A 15,476-nucleotide genomic window follows, 5' to 3' on the forward strand; every position below is an offset into this window, starting at 1 on the left:
AAGCTGTTTTTAGTATGGCAATACCTTAGTAAAAAACAAGGTCCAGATGGATAGGAACAGGGTCTTGCTTAGGATGTAACTGTCAAGGGTGTGGTCCTAGAGAGAATGCAATTTTCCAGAAGGATTCTAGCACAGTAATGGAAGAGTTAGTCTCAGATAGACCAACTGGATTAAGAGCAGTCACATACAGAAGATGGCCTCAAACCCCAAACACAAATAACTCAGCATTAAATCTATACATATACCATACCCAACCCAAATAAAAGACCTACAACCTAGGTTCACACAAATACTAGGCCAGCTGACACTTCAAGAGAACACAGTGCTCTGTTCCTAAGCAACAACTAAGAGAGAGAGAGAGGCAGAGACAGAAAGACACAGAGACACAGAGAGAGAGAGAGAGAGAGAACAGCTGAGAGCAATCCCAGATCTAACTTACAGGTTCAGAACTCTAGAACAAGCAACCTGTCCCTGTAATGCCTCTCAATTGAAAAGATTCTACTGTTGGCAGCTAGGTCGCACAGCGGAGAGAGCAGCGGCCCTTAAGTCAGGAGGACCTGAGTTCAAATCTGGCCTCAGACCAAACATTTGACACTTACTAGCTGTGTGACCCTGGGCAAGTCACTTAACCCAACTGCCTTAAAAAAAAAAAATGAAAAGATTCTACTGATCCTGCTAGTTTCAGAACTTGGCAAGGCAGAGCTGGCAATACCCAATTATCCTCTCTGCATTTAGTCAAGGCTGAGTAGCAGCTGGTGACAAAAAAGTCCAGCCAGGAGGGCTTGGAGAAAACTTGTGGCCGGGCATAGTTACATGAACCAAAATTAATACTGCTTATTATCAGAAGAAAACCCACCCAACACTGCTCTCACCCCCATACCACCAAGCAAACTTTCCAAGTGACAGAAGTCCAAGAACAGATCATGTTTTTATAGTTTTATAGCAAAGCCCTATATAAAATACTATTAGGGCTGGCAGGTGGCACAGTGGATAGAGTGCTTGGCCTGGAGTCAGAAAGACTCATCTTCCTGAGTTCACATCTGGCCTCAGACACTGTGTGACCCTGGGCAAATCACTTAACCTCGGTTGCCTCAGTTTTCTCATCTGTAAAATGAGCTGGAGAAGGAAATGGCAAACCATTCCAGCATCTCCAACCAAAAACAACAACAACAAACGGGGTCATGAAGAGTCAGACACAACTAAAATGGCTGATCAACCACAAAAATACAACCCCCTTATACTAAGGAATTTACTAGAATTACTTTCAATTTGACAAAGGTAAGCAGAAAAAAATTATTTGCAGACAGGAGGATGACCTCTCTGTCAACTAAGACTCATTCCTGGTTTAAAAAAAAAAGTCAATACAGTGGTCCAGTGCTCCTCACAACTTCAAACCATAAAAATAAGGACTACTCAGAATGAGAAAGGGGATACAATACAACCAAAAACAAGTAATTATTTTCTGCTCCCCTGATATTTTAGGTCCTTTGCTAGTATACCAACCCTCTTTCCTATAGTAGTCCCCTCCTCCATATACACACTCACATATTTTAATCAAGAACTAACTACCAAAACAATCTACTAAAAATGAGAGGAAGCAAGGGAAGGAAAGGAGGAAAAGTGAGGGGAATGAGTAACTTTTCCCCTTCCACTGCCAAACTAACCTTTGGGCTAACTACCTAAGAGAATACAGAGCAACTCAGAGTCTGATTACCTAGAATGTAGGTCTCAAATTTCAGCCTTAAATTCATGGCACTTATTTTCAATGTCGATATAAAAATCTCTCTTCATAAGAACTACTTCGTGCACATTCATCTGACTAAAACAACATATATCCTGTGAGCTGTATTAAGCCCTGTATAAGGATTTGAGATGCCTCCCTAGAAGATTTCACCCTAAAGCGCATGCATGGATTATGCCTTGTCTCAGAATCTATAGAACTACTGAATTTACACCCTCATCAAATAAAACCAGATCCTTAATAAACTCTCATTATTCTAAGATTACATTATCCAAAAGCATCTGGAGGAAAAGGACAAGATGTGCTTTCCATCTCCAACAATATAGGAACTAACCAATACAAACCTCCCACCAAAGCTTTCACAATTCTTTAAGAAGCTATTCAAACTAATGCAGTTAAAATTAGAAGGGAAAAATAGGTAACTGAAGTAAAAAAAATTTTTGCAATAAGTTTCTTTCATAACAGTCTCATATCCAAGGAAGGAACTGAATAAAATTTATAAGAATATGAGTCATTCTCCAGGAAATACATGGGAAAAGGATATGAACAAACAATTTCAAATTCATTCTATCAACAACTATATTTAAAAAATGCTTCAAATCACTAACAATTAGAGAAATGCAAATTAAAGGAACTGAGATTCCACCTCATACCCATCAGATTGGCAAAGCTGATCAAAAAAGGAAAATCTGAACTATTGGATAGGTTTTGGGAAAACAGGAACACTAAACTACCACAGGTGAAGTTGTAAAATGCTCCAGCCATTCTAAAAGCAATTTGGAACTATGCCCCAAAGGTTACTAAGCTATGCATAACCTTTGACCCAGCTATACCATTATTATGTCTATGTCCCAAAAGAGATCAAAGAGGAAAAGGACCCATGTGTACAAAAAAAATTATAACGGCTCTTTTCATATTAGCAAAGACTGGGAAACTAAAATGGGTGCCCATCTGGGGAATGGTTGAACTAATTATGGTATATGAATGTGATGCAATATAACTGCATCATAAGAAATGGCAAAAGGGACCGTTTCAGAGAAACATGAGAAGACATATGAAGTGCTACAGAGTAAGCAAAACCAAGAAAATACTTTGTACAATAACAGCAGCAGAAAGAAAAACAACTTTGAAAGACTTCAGAACTCAATGGAATGGAATAACCATCTACAATACCAGAGGACTAATGAAGAAGCATGCTACGTCACCTCTTGACAGAGAAGTAACAGACTCAAGATGCAAAACAAGACATACACTTTTGATTGCAGCCAATGTGGGGATCTGTTCTGCTGGACTACGTATATTTGTTTTAAGGGCATTCTTCTTCTCTTCTCTCCAATGAGGGAAGAGAATAGGAAGATGAGAAGGATGAGGTAACCAAAAAAAAGGGGGGAGGGAATTAAGGCATTTTTTTTTAAAGGAAGAAAAGAGAACAGGAGGCCAGAAAGAAACACAGACAAGCAGGGTAACTTTGAAAGCTACAGTTAAAACTCCAGGAATCTTAAACAAGGAAAAAGTAAAATAAGTTAAAAATAAAGTTTTGGATTGACTTCAACTCTTAACAGAAAATCTCTTAAGGCACTTCCTTCTCAGACTACTCCCAAGTTCCATGAGTAATCAGTCAAAGGGACTTCCCAGTGATCAATACACCAATCCCTACAGAATTGGGAAAGGCTCAGTTAGTCACTATACAACCTTAGGTGGGTCAAAACTCTCATGTCCTTAACAGCAAACAACTGGTTACCCAGAGACCTTAGCTTAGGTTCTTGACTTCTGACATATTTCCTTCTAAAGGGAAAAAGTCTGTAAAGGACTTTAAGCTAGAGAAATATTTATTTATGAAGATTTTCTGTTTTAAGTACATAAGAGTTTTAATTTTAGCTTCCAAAAAAGTGACTTGCCCAGGATTACAAAACCAGTATATGTCAAAGGCTGAACCTGAACCCAGTTCTTCCGGACTCTTGAGGTTGTTTTCTCTAGCAAGCCTCCCCCCCAGTTCTTCATCTAGATCAGTTCCATTAACAGCAGCTGCCCCACCCCTAGCCCTTGCCACCACTGCCCCCCACTGGGCCCAATTCTCTTTTCACTTTATACTATGACACTGGGTTACCTCATCAGCTCCCATGGGTTCAGATTATCATCTCTGCAGATGATTCCCAGATCTATACATCCAGTCCTAGGCTCTCTCCTGAGCTACAATCTCATATAACTAACTGCCTATTAGATCTCTTGAACTGAATGTACCGCAGACATCTTAAATTCGATGTATCCAAAACAGTGCATTATGTTCCCCATCCCCTCTTCTGAACTTTCCAAACTTACTACGGAAGATTATTACCAACCCCCCAGTCTCAACTATCCCTAGACTCCACACCAGCACTAACCTCAGGCAAGGCCTAAATTAAAAACGGGTGAGCCCTTTGAAGTTCTCTAACTGTATTTCAAAGCCAAACAAGAATTTAATTGGATTATGAAATTTCAAATTATCCTCACCTCAGGTTGCCTTCATTATTGTGCAAATAATTTGACTATCACAGTGTAATCATACATACCCATACTGATTGTACATCAATCGACTTTATTGTACTTTATACTAGAATATATTCCCTCTTAGGGAAAATTTATGTCTTTAACATAAACCCTCAATTCATTCAAGGTCATATCTCCTAAAGGCATTCAGTAAATATTCCCCAGAAAGCTTTCCAGAACAAGGGATTTCCCCATTTGCCCAGTACTGTCCATTCACCTGAGTATTTCTCTTCCTGCTGACCTTAATTTCAAACTTTTCTAAAGTCTCAATATTAAAACAGTCAGAACTAGCCTGTAACTAGATAATGCAGAGGTAGAGTTCTCAATTATACTGACTCATAAGAGATATAATAATGGAAATGTAGGTCTGGAAAAGGAGATAGCACAATCTTGTACTGAACAGATGGACAGACTGACTGCTATGATGGCCTCCACATAATAAAAATCCCAGAGAATGATTTCCAGAGCATTAGGCACAGGTCCTCTCTGAAAGACTTATAGGAGAAAAGGAACAATCATTTACTAAACCATTATTATTAAATTATTATTACTTTATTTAATTATTATATTAAACTATGTGCCAGGCACTGTGTTAAGGATTTTACAATTATCTCATTTAATGCTCAACAACCCTAAGAGTAGATGTCAGTCAATAAATATTTATCATGTGCCTACTACGTGCCAGGCACAATGCTAAGTGCTAGGGATATAAAAAGGAGTCAAAAGCCAGTCCCTGCCCTGAAGGAGCTCACAATCTAATGGAGGAGACAACAAACAAACTACTGCATATACAAACAAGTTAAATATAAGAAAAATAGGAAATAATTAAGAGAGGGAATGCAATAGAATTAAGAGGGGTTGAGAAAGGCTTCCTATAGAAGATGAGCTTTTAACTGAGACTTAAAGGAAACCTTGGGCAGCTAGCTAGGTGGCACCATAGTGCACAGAGTGCCAGGCCTGGAGTCAGGAAGACTCATCTTCCTGAGTTCAAATCTGGCCTCAGACACTTACTAGCTGTGTGACCCTGGGCAAGTCACTTAACCCTGTTTGCTTCAGTTTCCTCATCTGGAAAATGAGCTGGAGAAAGAAAATGGCAAACTACTCCAGGATCTTTGCCAAGAAAACTCCAAATTGGAAGAGTTGGACACAACTGAACAACAAATAAAGGAAGCCGGTAAGAAGAGATAAGGAGCATTACAGTAATGTGAGACAGCAGAGAAAATGCCCAGAACTGAGAGACATTCATGAAACAGCAAGGAAGCCAGAGGCACTGGTTTGAAGATTATTGGGGGGGGGGGGGGGGGTTACAGAGCAGGGGGACAGAGTAAGATGTAAGACTGAAAAGGTAGAAAGAGACTAGGTTATAAAGGGCTTTAAAAGCCATACAGAAGATTTTTTGTTTGATCCTGGGGATCAAATAAATATTTAGTAGGAGGGATGACATGGTTAGACCTGCATTTTAGGAAAATCACTCTGGTGGCTGCATGAAGGATGGGACTGGAGTGGCGAGAGACTTGAGGGAGACAGTACTGTGACAGCCCAGCTGTGAGGTGATGAAGGCCTACACCAGAGACTGGTGACGTGTGGGGGATATGAGGGAGGGAGAATTGGAGAGAGGTTGCAAAGATGAAATTGACAGACCTTGGCAACAGATTGGATTTTGGGGGTCTGGGGGGAGATAAATGAGGAGTGGAGAACACCACCTAGGTTATGAGCCTGAGGAAACTGAGGCAGAAAGAGGTTCCAGGGTTAACAAGCTAATAAGTGCCTAAGGCTGAATTTGAACTGGGGTATTCCTGATGCCAGACCCAGAACTTTACTCAGTGTGCTACCAGCTGCTTCTAAACCCATACAGGTGTGGACAGGTGTGGATTTGCACCAATAGAGAGAGTAATTGAGTTGATGGACCACAGATCTATTAAAATATATTTGCCAATAGTCCAATGCCTTCTTTTGACTCAAGTATATAGAAAACTCAAAGAAATGAACATCTTATCACATAACAGAACCATATTGCAGTCTACCTTATTTCACCCATCCCTACACTAAGTCTCCTGGGGCCACAAAGCCAAGTTCTTAACCCACACAATCACTTTAATCAAAAGCAATTCACTTACTTCCCTTAAATAGTGGGTGCTACCACAAACTTTTTTTTTAACCTCTGTATCTGTGTTTACTAACATAACCTTACTGCCATACTAGATACTTAACCGGTGTGGGAAAAAAAGAGGTGCGTCCAAAGTTGCATCCAATTTCTGGCTAAGTAATGTTACCTATCATTAGTACTGCAAAAAAGAGCCAGATATATATTTCTTATCACAAACATATTTTTAGGATTTTGTTCAAGGCAATGAAGTACATCACAGATAACAACACAGAGCAATGTGGGGTTTCCTACTTTTCTCCAAACAAATGGAACAGTTTCCAAAAGTTGACACGTATCATGACAGATAGGTAACTTTCAATAACCACCACATTTAGTTCTCTCTTTGCATTCAGTTGAAAATGGGTCAGTAATATTTCCTAAACACATCTCACCGGAATATGTTTCCTCATTTTTATCAAAGAATTACATTTCAATAAAAAAACTTAATGTTTTGAAGAGAATGTGAGAACTATTCCCCACAGAGAGTTTTCTAGAGCTATCTGAGATGTCTAGGTGAACCAAAAATGGGGGGGGGGGAGGTACAGTCCAGACTAAAAAATTTACATTTCTTAACTCCTCCGTGACAAAGTACAAATAACCAGAATCACACCAATAATTCTGAACTAAGAAGCTTACTGAGCGTAACCAAAAAACAAGAGATGGGAACAATTAACAAGATATGCTTGAAAGGCATTAATAACTTCAATTACACTGAACAAGCATTTTGCCCACTACACAAGGCACTCTGTAAGATGCCTTGGAAATCCAAAGCTTCACAGTTCCTGCCTTCAAGAACGGGAGGAGGGGCAGCTAAGTGGCGCAGTGGATAGAACACCAGCCCTGGATTCAGGAGGACCTGAGTTCAAATCCGGCCTCGGACACATAACACTTACTAGCTGTGTGACCTTGGGCAAGTCACTTAACCTCATTGCCTGCCCCCCCCCCCAAAAAAAGGGAGGAAACAGGGTAGCTAGGCGGTGTAGTGGATAGAGCTCTGGTCTTAGAGTCAGGAGAACCTGAGTTCAAATTCAGCCTCGGACACATAACACTCACTAGCTGTGTGACTCTGGGCAAGTCACTTAACCCCAACTGCCAAACCAAAAAAACAAAACAAAAAGAGAATGGGAGGGAAGGGGAAATAAGATATATACACAAATAAATATAAAACAATTCAGAAGAAACCTAACATACCCATCTGATTACCAAAGTGAACATAAAAGGAAAATGATAAATGTTAAGAGAAGCTGCATAAAAACAGGCAAATTAATGAATTGTGTTGACCCAATTATATCACTATTAGACCCATCAGATCAGAATCACGCTTTAGAAAGGTTAGCATGTAGAATGGATCATGGGGCAAGTTTTTGGGAGTCAAGAAGACCAGTTAAGATACTGATACCCAAAGAGATCAAAGACGACAAAAAGAACTCAAATATACAAAAATATTTTTATAGAAGTTTTTTTTGTGGTAGCAAAGAATTGAAAACTAATGGGCTGTCCATTATTTGTGGAATGGCTGAACAAATTATGGTATATGAATATAATTGAATACTATTAAACCATAAGAAATTATGACAGAGTCTCAGAGAAATCTGGGGAAGACTTGTGTAAATTAATGAAGAGTAAAGCAAGTAGAACCAAATAAACAATTTATATAAAAACAACATGGTAAAGACAAACCACTTTGAAAAACTGATCAATGTAATGACCCAATATTGGTCCAAAAGACTAATGATGATACCTTTTTTCCATCTCCTGACAGAGATAATGGACTCTTAGATGCAGAAACATCTATTTTTATTTGTGGCCAATGTGAAAATTTGTTTTGCTTAAATATGAATATTTGCTATAAAATTTGCTATAAGAATTTTGATTTTTTTTTCCCCTAAGGGTGGGGAGGGGGAAAGGGGAATGAGAGAATTGAGAAAATAAATGTTTTATTAACTGAAAAAATTTTAAAGGAGAAAAAAAGTGTTGAGAAAAGTCATGGCTTAACCATGGCTGGTACAAAAAAGGCTTTATAGAGGAAGTGGCATCTGAACTGAAAAAGTAGATAGACGGTTGAGACAATATCAAAGTAGAGGAAAAAAGACAATCCAGACAGAGGAAGAAGCACACATAAACAAAGAAAGACAGAACAATGCAAGCATGCTCAAGAAAGGGTATTATTTGGCTAGCATACATGTTATATGTGTTTAAGAAAATAATGGAAGATAAAGAAGTCAACCGGAATAAGAGACAGTTGGTAGAGAGCCTAGAATGTAATACTAAAGAGTCTGGACTTGATTCTACAAGGATGGGAAGTGATTGAAGGTTTTTGACCAAAGGAGTAACATGATCAGAACCACGCTTTAGAAAGGTTAGCATGTGGAATGGATCATGGGGCAAGTTTTGGGGAGTCAAGAAGACCAGTTAAGATACTGATACAATTGCAAGAGATTAGTATAAAACTCAATTAAGATATCATTGAGAATGGAAAGGCAGAAAGAGATGTTTCATTGGCAAAACAGGATGGAGAAGTGGTGGTGCCATTAACAAACAGAGGAATTCAGGGCAGGTTTATAGAGGCAAGGAAAAAGGACAAGCTGTCTTTGAATAATGCTGAGATGCCCACAGGCTATTTCTACCTGGCTGTCTTGCTAACCACCAGAAATGCAAATGTGAACATCAGGATGAAGGATTAATATTTAGAGCTATCAATTTAGGAGTCACGTCTATAATCAATAGCTGAGTAGACCTATTTGTCTAGGAGGAAAAAGTAAAGAGATGAAAAGGTCAAGGGCAGAATTAAAAGGAGTGCAAGAGGAGTCACTAAAGAGAGACGAGAATAATAGAAAAGCAAAAGAAGAAAAATCCAAGGTGTTTCATGGAAGCCATGGGATGAAAATTCAAAGGAAGGGGTAGGAAGTATCAAATGCTGCAGAGAAATCAAGAAGAATGAAGCCTGAGAAAGTCCTGTTAACTTTGATTATAGAGACAGTAATGGATATTTCTGAAAGAACTATTTCAGTAGATTGATGAAGGTAGAAGAAAGAATGCAAGCAGTGGGAAGAGTGAGTATTGGAAGAAGTAGCAGCAGGAAGTGTACATAAGCTAAGCAACAAATGGAAAGGGAGTCAAGGAGGAGGTTTGGAAAGGGAAGAAAATAAGGGTCACCTGAACATATTTTTATGCAGAGAAGTCAGTGGAGGGAGAATCATTTTGCAAGAAAGAGGAGGGACAGGGGCAGCTAGGTGGCGCAGTGGATAGAACTCTGGCCTTGGAGTCAGGAGGACCTGAGTTCAAATGTGACTTCAGACACCTGACATTTACTAGCTGTGTGACCCTGGGCAAGTCACTTAACCCTGACTGCCTCACCAAAAAAAAGAAGGCAAAAAAAAAGAGGAGGGATAAATTAATGTACTGAAGTTCCATAGGAGAGGAGAAAAGATGGATTTACAACCTTGTGCAGGTAAGTAAACCTTGGAAAAGAAAAGTGATACCAAGAAGATGAGTGAAGAAAATGTAATGGTGAAATGGAGAGAAAGAAATTGAAGGAGTTCATATTAGATGGTCTGCCTCTTCTCTAAACAGGAGGCCAAATCATCCATCAACTCAAATTAAAAGAACAGGGTGAGGCATGGAGTAAAGTAACTCTCTCTCAACTGCTCCTATTACTACAAATCACTTATATCAACCTCTCCTACTAATAATTTCCCCAAAAATTAAGACATATCTATTTGCAGTTATACCTTAGTCTCCCTATGTCCCCACATGTGTTAGGTTTTATGTGAATGTGTTTAAATTGGTTTCAGACAACAGTCAATCAATAAACATTAAGTGTTAACTATATGCCAGGCACTTTACCAAGCACTGAGAATATAAAGGCAAAATCAGGTCTTTGCCCTCAAGAAGCTCATGGTTGGAAGAGGGAGAAGGGAAGACGCACCCCCCCCAACACACACACACACACACAATGAAGATACATATAGTATATATGTTAGGGAATCTCAGAGAAAAGGCACTTGGAGGGATGAAAAAGAGGTGAGAAAACAACACTGGGAAATGTCTCCTGAAGAAAGTGGGATCTGAGCAGAGTTCTGAAGGAAACAAAGAGGTGGAGGTAAGCAGGAAAAGCATTTCAGGCATGGAGGAATATGGAGATGAGGCATCATTTTCAAAGAACAACAAGGCAGCCAGTGTCACTGGATCATAGAGTACACAGAAGGAAGCAATGTATAAGAAAACCAGAACAGTAGGAAGGGGGAAATTTATGTAAAATAAGAAGTCACTCTCTTAAAAAATAATAATAATTCAATGTAGACAGAGCTACCATACCTGCAGGCTGGACAGCCTCCAACAACTACTATGGCACTGGAGGGCTGGAACACAGCTTGTGATGGAATATTGTAGGATCCGGACCGACCTGTCAGGAACAAGCATCACATCCAGGGAAAGGGAAAGGGGAAAAAAAAATGAATATTTCATAAAATTCAATCGTAAAAGACCAAAAAAATAAATCTGCCTTACCTTTATTTGGGGGAGGAAAAAAAAGTAAAAATGGTAGTTTCTAAAGAAAGATGTCTCACAATAGGCATATTGTACAGTATCTCACTAATAACAAATAAATAAACAAAACAACAGATGGAAATCACAGGGCTTTGTATAACATTCATCACCACGCCTGAAGATAGATGAGTTTAAGTCTGTGATAACATATAATTTCAAGGCAAAGAACTTAAAATATGTTGGTAATAATTTAGATTTGTATCTTGCTTTAAGATATATGAAGCAGCTTTCCTCACAATTCTGGAATAGATGGAGCAAAAATCATTACACTAATTAGTGCCTAATTAGCAAAAAAAGTATTACCTCAAGTTTCAGGTGCACTCCAGCCTGTGCATCTGAGCCAGTAACAGGCTTCTTTTGAGCTGGTTAACTCACTTTTTAAAGTGTATCCAGATTAGTGCTGCAGCATAACTGACTCCCTAGGAACTACTTTTAAAAGGTTCACTTTAGCTAGATTCAAAGACTATTTATCACAATTTTAACCAGTAGACTAATGTTTATCTTACATTTGCATTCAAATAGTGACAAGATGTGTCAGTACAGCTTACCAGTTTGACTTCAGGTTCACTTTTCAGGTTAAACAGTAACCCAAGTAGTAAAAACAAGGTGAAGAAAGAGGAAGACAGCCACCTCCAAAAGGGCACTCTTTCAAGCCATGGACTGACACTACACTAACAATTTCACTATCTAGCTCTCTCCTTAGAGGGCTTGAAAGGGAACCATAAATACAACTAAAATCTCCAGGCACAGTAAAGGGAGGCTGAAAGTTAAATAGTCTTATAGAGAGTATATGCGAGAAAAGGACAAGTATTTATTTCCCCATCACCACACAGAGACAGAACCAAAATTTAGAAACCCTGGATTCAGTAATACAACTATGCTGAAACTACAAACCCAACACTCAAATAAAGCTAGCATGTTTTCTAATCCTTTAAAATAGTTACCATATTAAGCAAAGCTTTTACTAAAGCCCTACTCTGAGTGTGGCATGGGTAGTGACCTTGGGTTGTCTAAGGCTGCCAGGAGAGCACAAGCTCTGTCTGGCTGGAAAGGCTGGGTTAACAGACTGTCCTCGAAGGAACAGCCCAGCTAAGTTTGGAAAGGCTTGTCACCAGAAGGTTGGCCACCAGGTGAATTTTTTTTCCAGCCACAGCAACTTATAAAGGCCATCAACTACAAGAGGGCATAAAGATGAAATCTGCTGTTAGCGGAACAAGTACCCACATGAAAGATATTAGGGAACCTTGTACTTGTCGAACGCCAGCTCTCAACGAAACCACACAGATCAGAAACAATACAAATACTAACTAAAATCCCCAGAAGCCACAATTTTATTAATATTCTGGTCCCCAGAAGCCAATAAAACTTGCTCCAAACAATTTCACCCTCCTCTCCACCAAACAGACTTCTGGAGTTGAAAAGGAAGATGAGAATTGATTTGGGCTTCTCTCCTTTTCTAAGGAGAGAAGTGGGAGTAAACTGGTAGCAGTGAGAACAAATAAGGGGGATAAACCACAACCTGGATCTGTCCCTTACAGAGTTCACCATACAGGAGGAGTTCTTTCTTCCAAGAGCTCCAGAGCATATTAACTCCCAGTCCCAGAAACAAAGAGGAAAGGAAAACAGAAGGCACAGGCCAAAGCCACACTAAGGAAATACTTGTTAACTCTAATCTTACTCCAAGTGTTTCAAAAGTGAAACACCTCACGGTAGGCCCAAGTACCCAGATTGGTTTCTCAATATTTCTTTAGAACTGTTATGAATAATTCCTTTACTGGCAACAGAAGCAGATATTCTACAAGCCTGTGGTGTTATTCACACTTGCTAATAAATAATTCCCACTTGAAACAAGTGACTTCAGCAACCCAGAAGTCTTGTTACTAGCCCAGAATGAGGTCTGCAATCCTTAACCAACTTAAACTGTCTTGCCACCTCATAATACATAGAAGCGGGCACACTACAAACCAAAAATAAGATAGCTCTGATGGGATTAGAGTGCATTGTAGGCACTAGCGACTGGGCAGCAGCTAGCTACCCAGTAATAAGGGGCATAATTCCAAGGGTTTGTTTGTACCATCCCCACAAGGTTTCAAAGTTTTTCTTCCCTAAACAGCCTGTCCCCTGGCGTCCTGGAAAGCTTCCAGGCAAGGAGTTCTGGCCTCAGGCACCCAGGCTGCCTGCAGGTCTTGCAGACAGAAGGGACAAATGCAGCTCGGAGGCAGAGAGGACTAGCAACTCCAGATGCATCAAAAGAGGAAACTTTGAAGCCTGAGTATCTCCGAAGGGAAGAAGAAAAGAAGGGTTGAAGTTAACATGAAAAAAAAACCAAAAAACAAATTTCCTGAGTCCCTGTGGGTCTCAACAGACGCCCCCCCAACCCCGGTATAAAATAAATCACATCCTTCTCCCAAAGGCCCCCTACACTCTCATCCCCGACACCCACCTGTGACCCCACCCACTCTTAAGAAGTGGGGGACGGATGGGATTCGTGGATCGCAAACTTTGCTGCCCCGCACCCAGAGCCTGGGGCTGCATCCCTAGCACTGTAGGAAAAGGGACCCACCTGCAACGCTGTACGGGTAGGGCGGCGGGGGCTGGAAGCCGGGCTGGAAGCCGGGTTGGAAGCCCGGCTGGAGCCCGGGCTGGGCTGGGGCGACCGGGATGGCCCCGTAGTTGTGTCGCCCGTAAGCGTAGTCGCCCTGGCCGGCCTCCGGGTTGTAGGCAGGTGGTCGATCCTGCAGCAGAGGCTTATTATCCATGGGGGGGCGAGGGGGGGGGGGGGGGAATGAAGGGGGACAAAAAAGTGCAGGAGCGGACAGCGAGCCCCTCAGCTGCTGCTGCTTCCTCCTCTTCCTCTTCCTCCTCCTCCTTCTCCTCCTGGGTTCGAACCTCTCAACTTCGCGGCGGCCAGAGGTTGCAGCGAAGGGAAAGCCCGGACACAACTCCCCCCGCCCCCTGCCCCCGGGCCAGAAGGGGGATTCCCTCCTCCCGGTCTTCCGTCACCCTCCCCGCAGCGAAGCGGCGCTGCCGGAGGCAAAGTCGAGCGTCTAGGCAGGCACGCGCGCAGGGGCAGGCGTGGCGCGCGGGGCGCGGGGGCTGGGGAGGAGCGGGCGGAAAGGACCCGAGCCCTTCGAACTCCAGAAGCAGGAGGTGAGGGGGGTTCGGAGAGGAGGGGGAGTGGCGCGCGCGAGCGCGAGCGCGTGCTCTCCCTCTCGCAGGCTGGGCTGGGCAGAGCTGGAGCGCGCCCGAGGCACTCGCTCCCACCCCTCCCACCCCGAGCCAAAGTGCTCGGGCTGCCTCTACAGCTCCCGCTTCCCAGGCGGGTCACAAGACTGGGGGTCACGTGGCGCTGCTCCCCGGCGCGGCGACTCGCCCGCCGAAGCGGGGGGAGGGGGAAAAGGGGCGGGAGCAAATGAGAAGAGTCTTAAAGGAGCCGCGCCCTCGACCAGCCACTTGCTCTTCCTTCCCTCCACCTGTTGGGTCGGCCTGTTTTGGGAGTGGGGCTGCGGGGGTAGGGTTGGTCTTCTCCCTCCTCTCCCCTCCAGACCAAACGTAGCTGACCCTTGCCCCAGACCGCTGGAAAGGCTCCCGCGCTCACCTTTTCCCGCGGGACCCACTGAGCCCTTGATTCAGTTCAAACCCCAGATTACCCGCCCGTCCCCCTTCTTCCTTCTTGGGTGATCCTCGGCCTGGGGGGTCCCCAGACACGCCCCCCCAACTATGCACGTATACTGGCATCAAACACTGCACACAGTGCGGGGCACCCCCAGGCCAGCAGGGAGGCTGCCTCCCCATTCTGGTCCCCACACACCCCACGTGGAGCCCCCTCCTGGAGGGGCTCCATTCCATTCTCTCCCCCCACGTACACAATTACATCCCCAGGCCTGGGGTGAGGCTGCCTCCCTCAAGGGCCGCATGCATGCAGCCCACCCCCGAGCTAGACCTGGCATCTCTCTCTCTCTCTCTCACACACACACACACACACACACACACACACACACACACACAGGAGCACAGACATGCACAGTCCCACACACAGTCATGTTCCCAGGCCCCCCTCAAGGGCCGCATACATGCAACGCACCCCCAACCTAGACCTGGCATCTCTCTCTCTCACACACACACACACACACACAAGCACAGACATGCATACCCCCACACACAATCACATTCCCAGGCCAGGGCAGAGGATGTCTGGGAGGCCCGTCTCACCCCATACACATACACATACAAACAACCCACGTGGTGGCTGACTCCCAGTGGGGTTCCGTTCCGTCCCCACATATAATCACATTCCTAGGCCTGTGGTGAAGCAGCCTGAGGGTCCCCATAAAGACACAATACCTAAACACACACTACAACCTACAATACACAAAACCACACACCCCCAGAGTCCCCGTTCTTACATCTTACAAGTATACCAAAAAAAAAAAAATTAGTGGTTGACTCCCAATCACCATTCCCTCATCTACCTCTCCACATTACACCCACAATTAAACTTTAGAGCCACCCCTC

At 42.7% G+C, this 15,476-nt stretch overlaps 1 protein-coding gene across 1 annotated transcript in view; it reads right to left on the minus strand.

Annotated features, from left to right (window-relative positions):
* The window catches only part of BRI3 (brain protein I3), a 38,712-nt gene extending 24,896 nt beyond the window's left edge, over positions 1–13,816 (minus strand). The window contains exons 1-2 of the mRNA XM_027874597.1: positions 13,525–13,816; positions 10,731–10,818 (exon numbers count right to left, since the gene is read on the minus strand). Coding sequence (XP_027730398.1) covers positions 10,731–10,818; positions 13,525–13,720 — 284 coding nt within the window. The 5' untranslated portion in view covers positions 13,721–13,816. The remainder of the gene's footprint in view (positions 1–10,730; positions 10,819–13,524) is intronic.
* Between the last annotated feature and the right edge of the window lie 1,660 nt (positions 13,817–15,476).

Source organism: Vombatus ursinus, unplaced genomic scaffold (assembly GCF_900497805.2).
Source record: "Vombatus ursinus unplaced genomic scaffold, bare-nosed wombat genome assembly UNPS02014807.1, whole genome shotgun sequence".
Lineage (NCBI taxonomy): Eukaryota > Metazoa > Chordata > Mammalia > Diprotodontia > Vombatidae > Vombatus > Vombatus ursinus.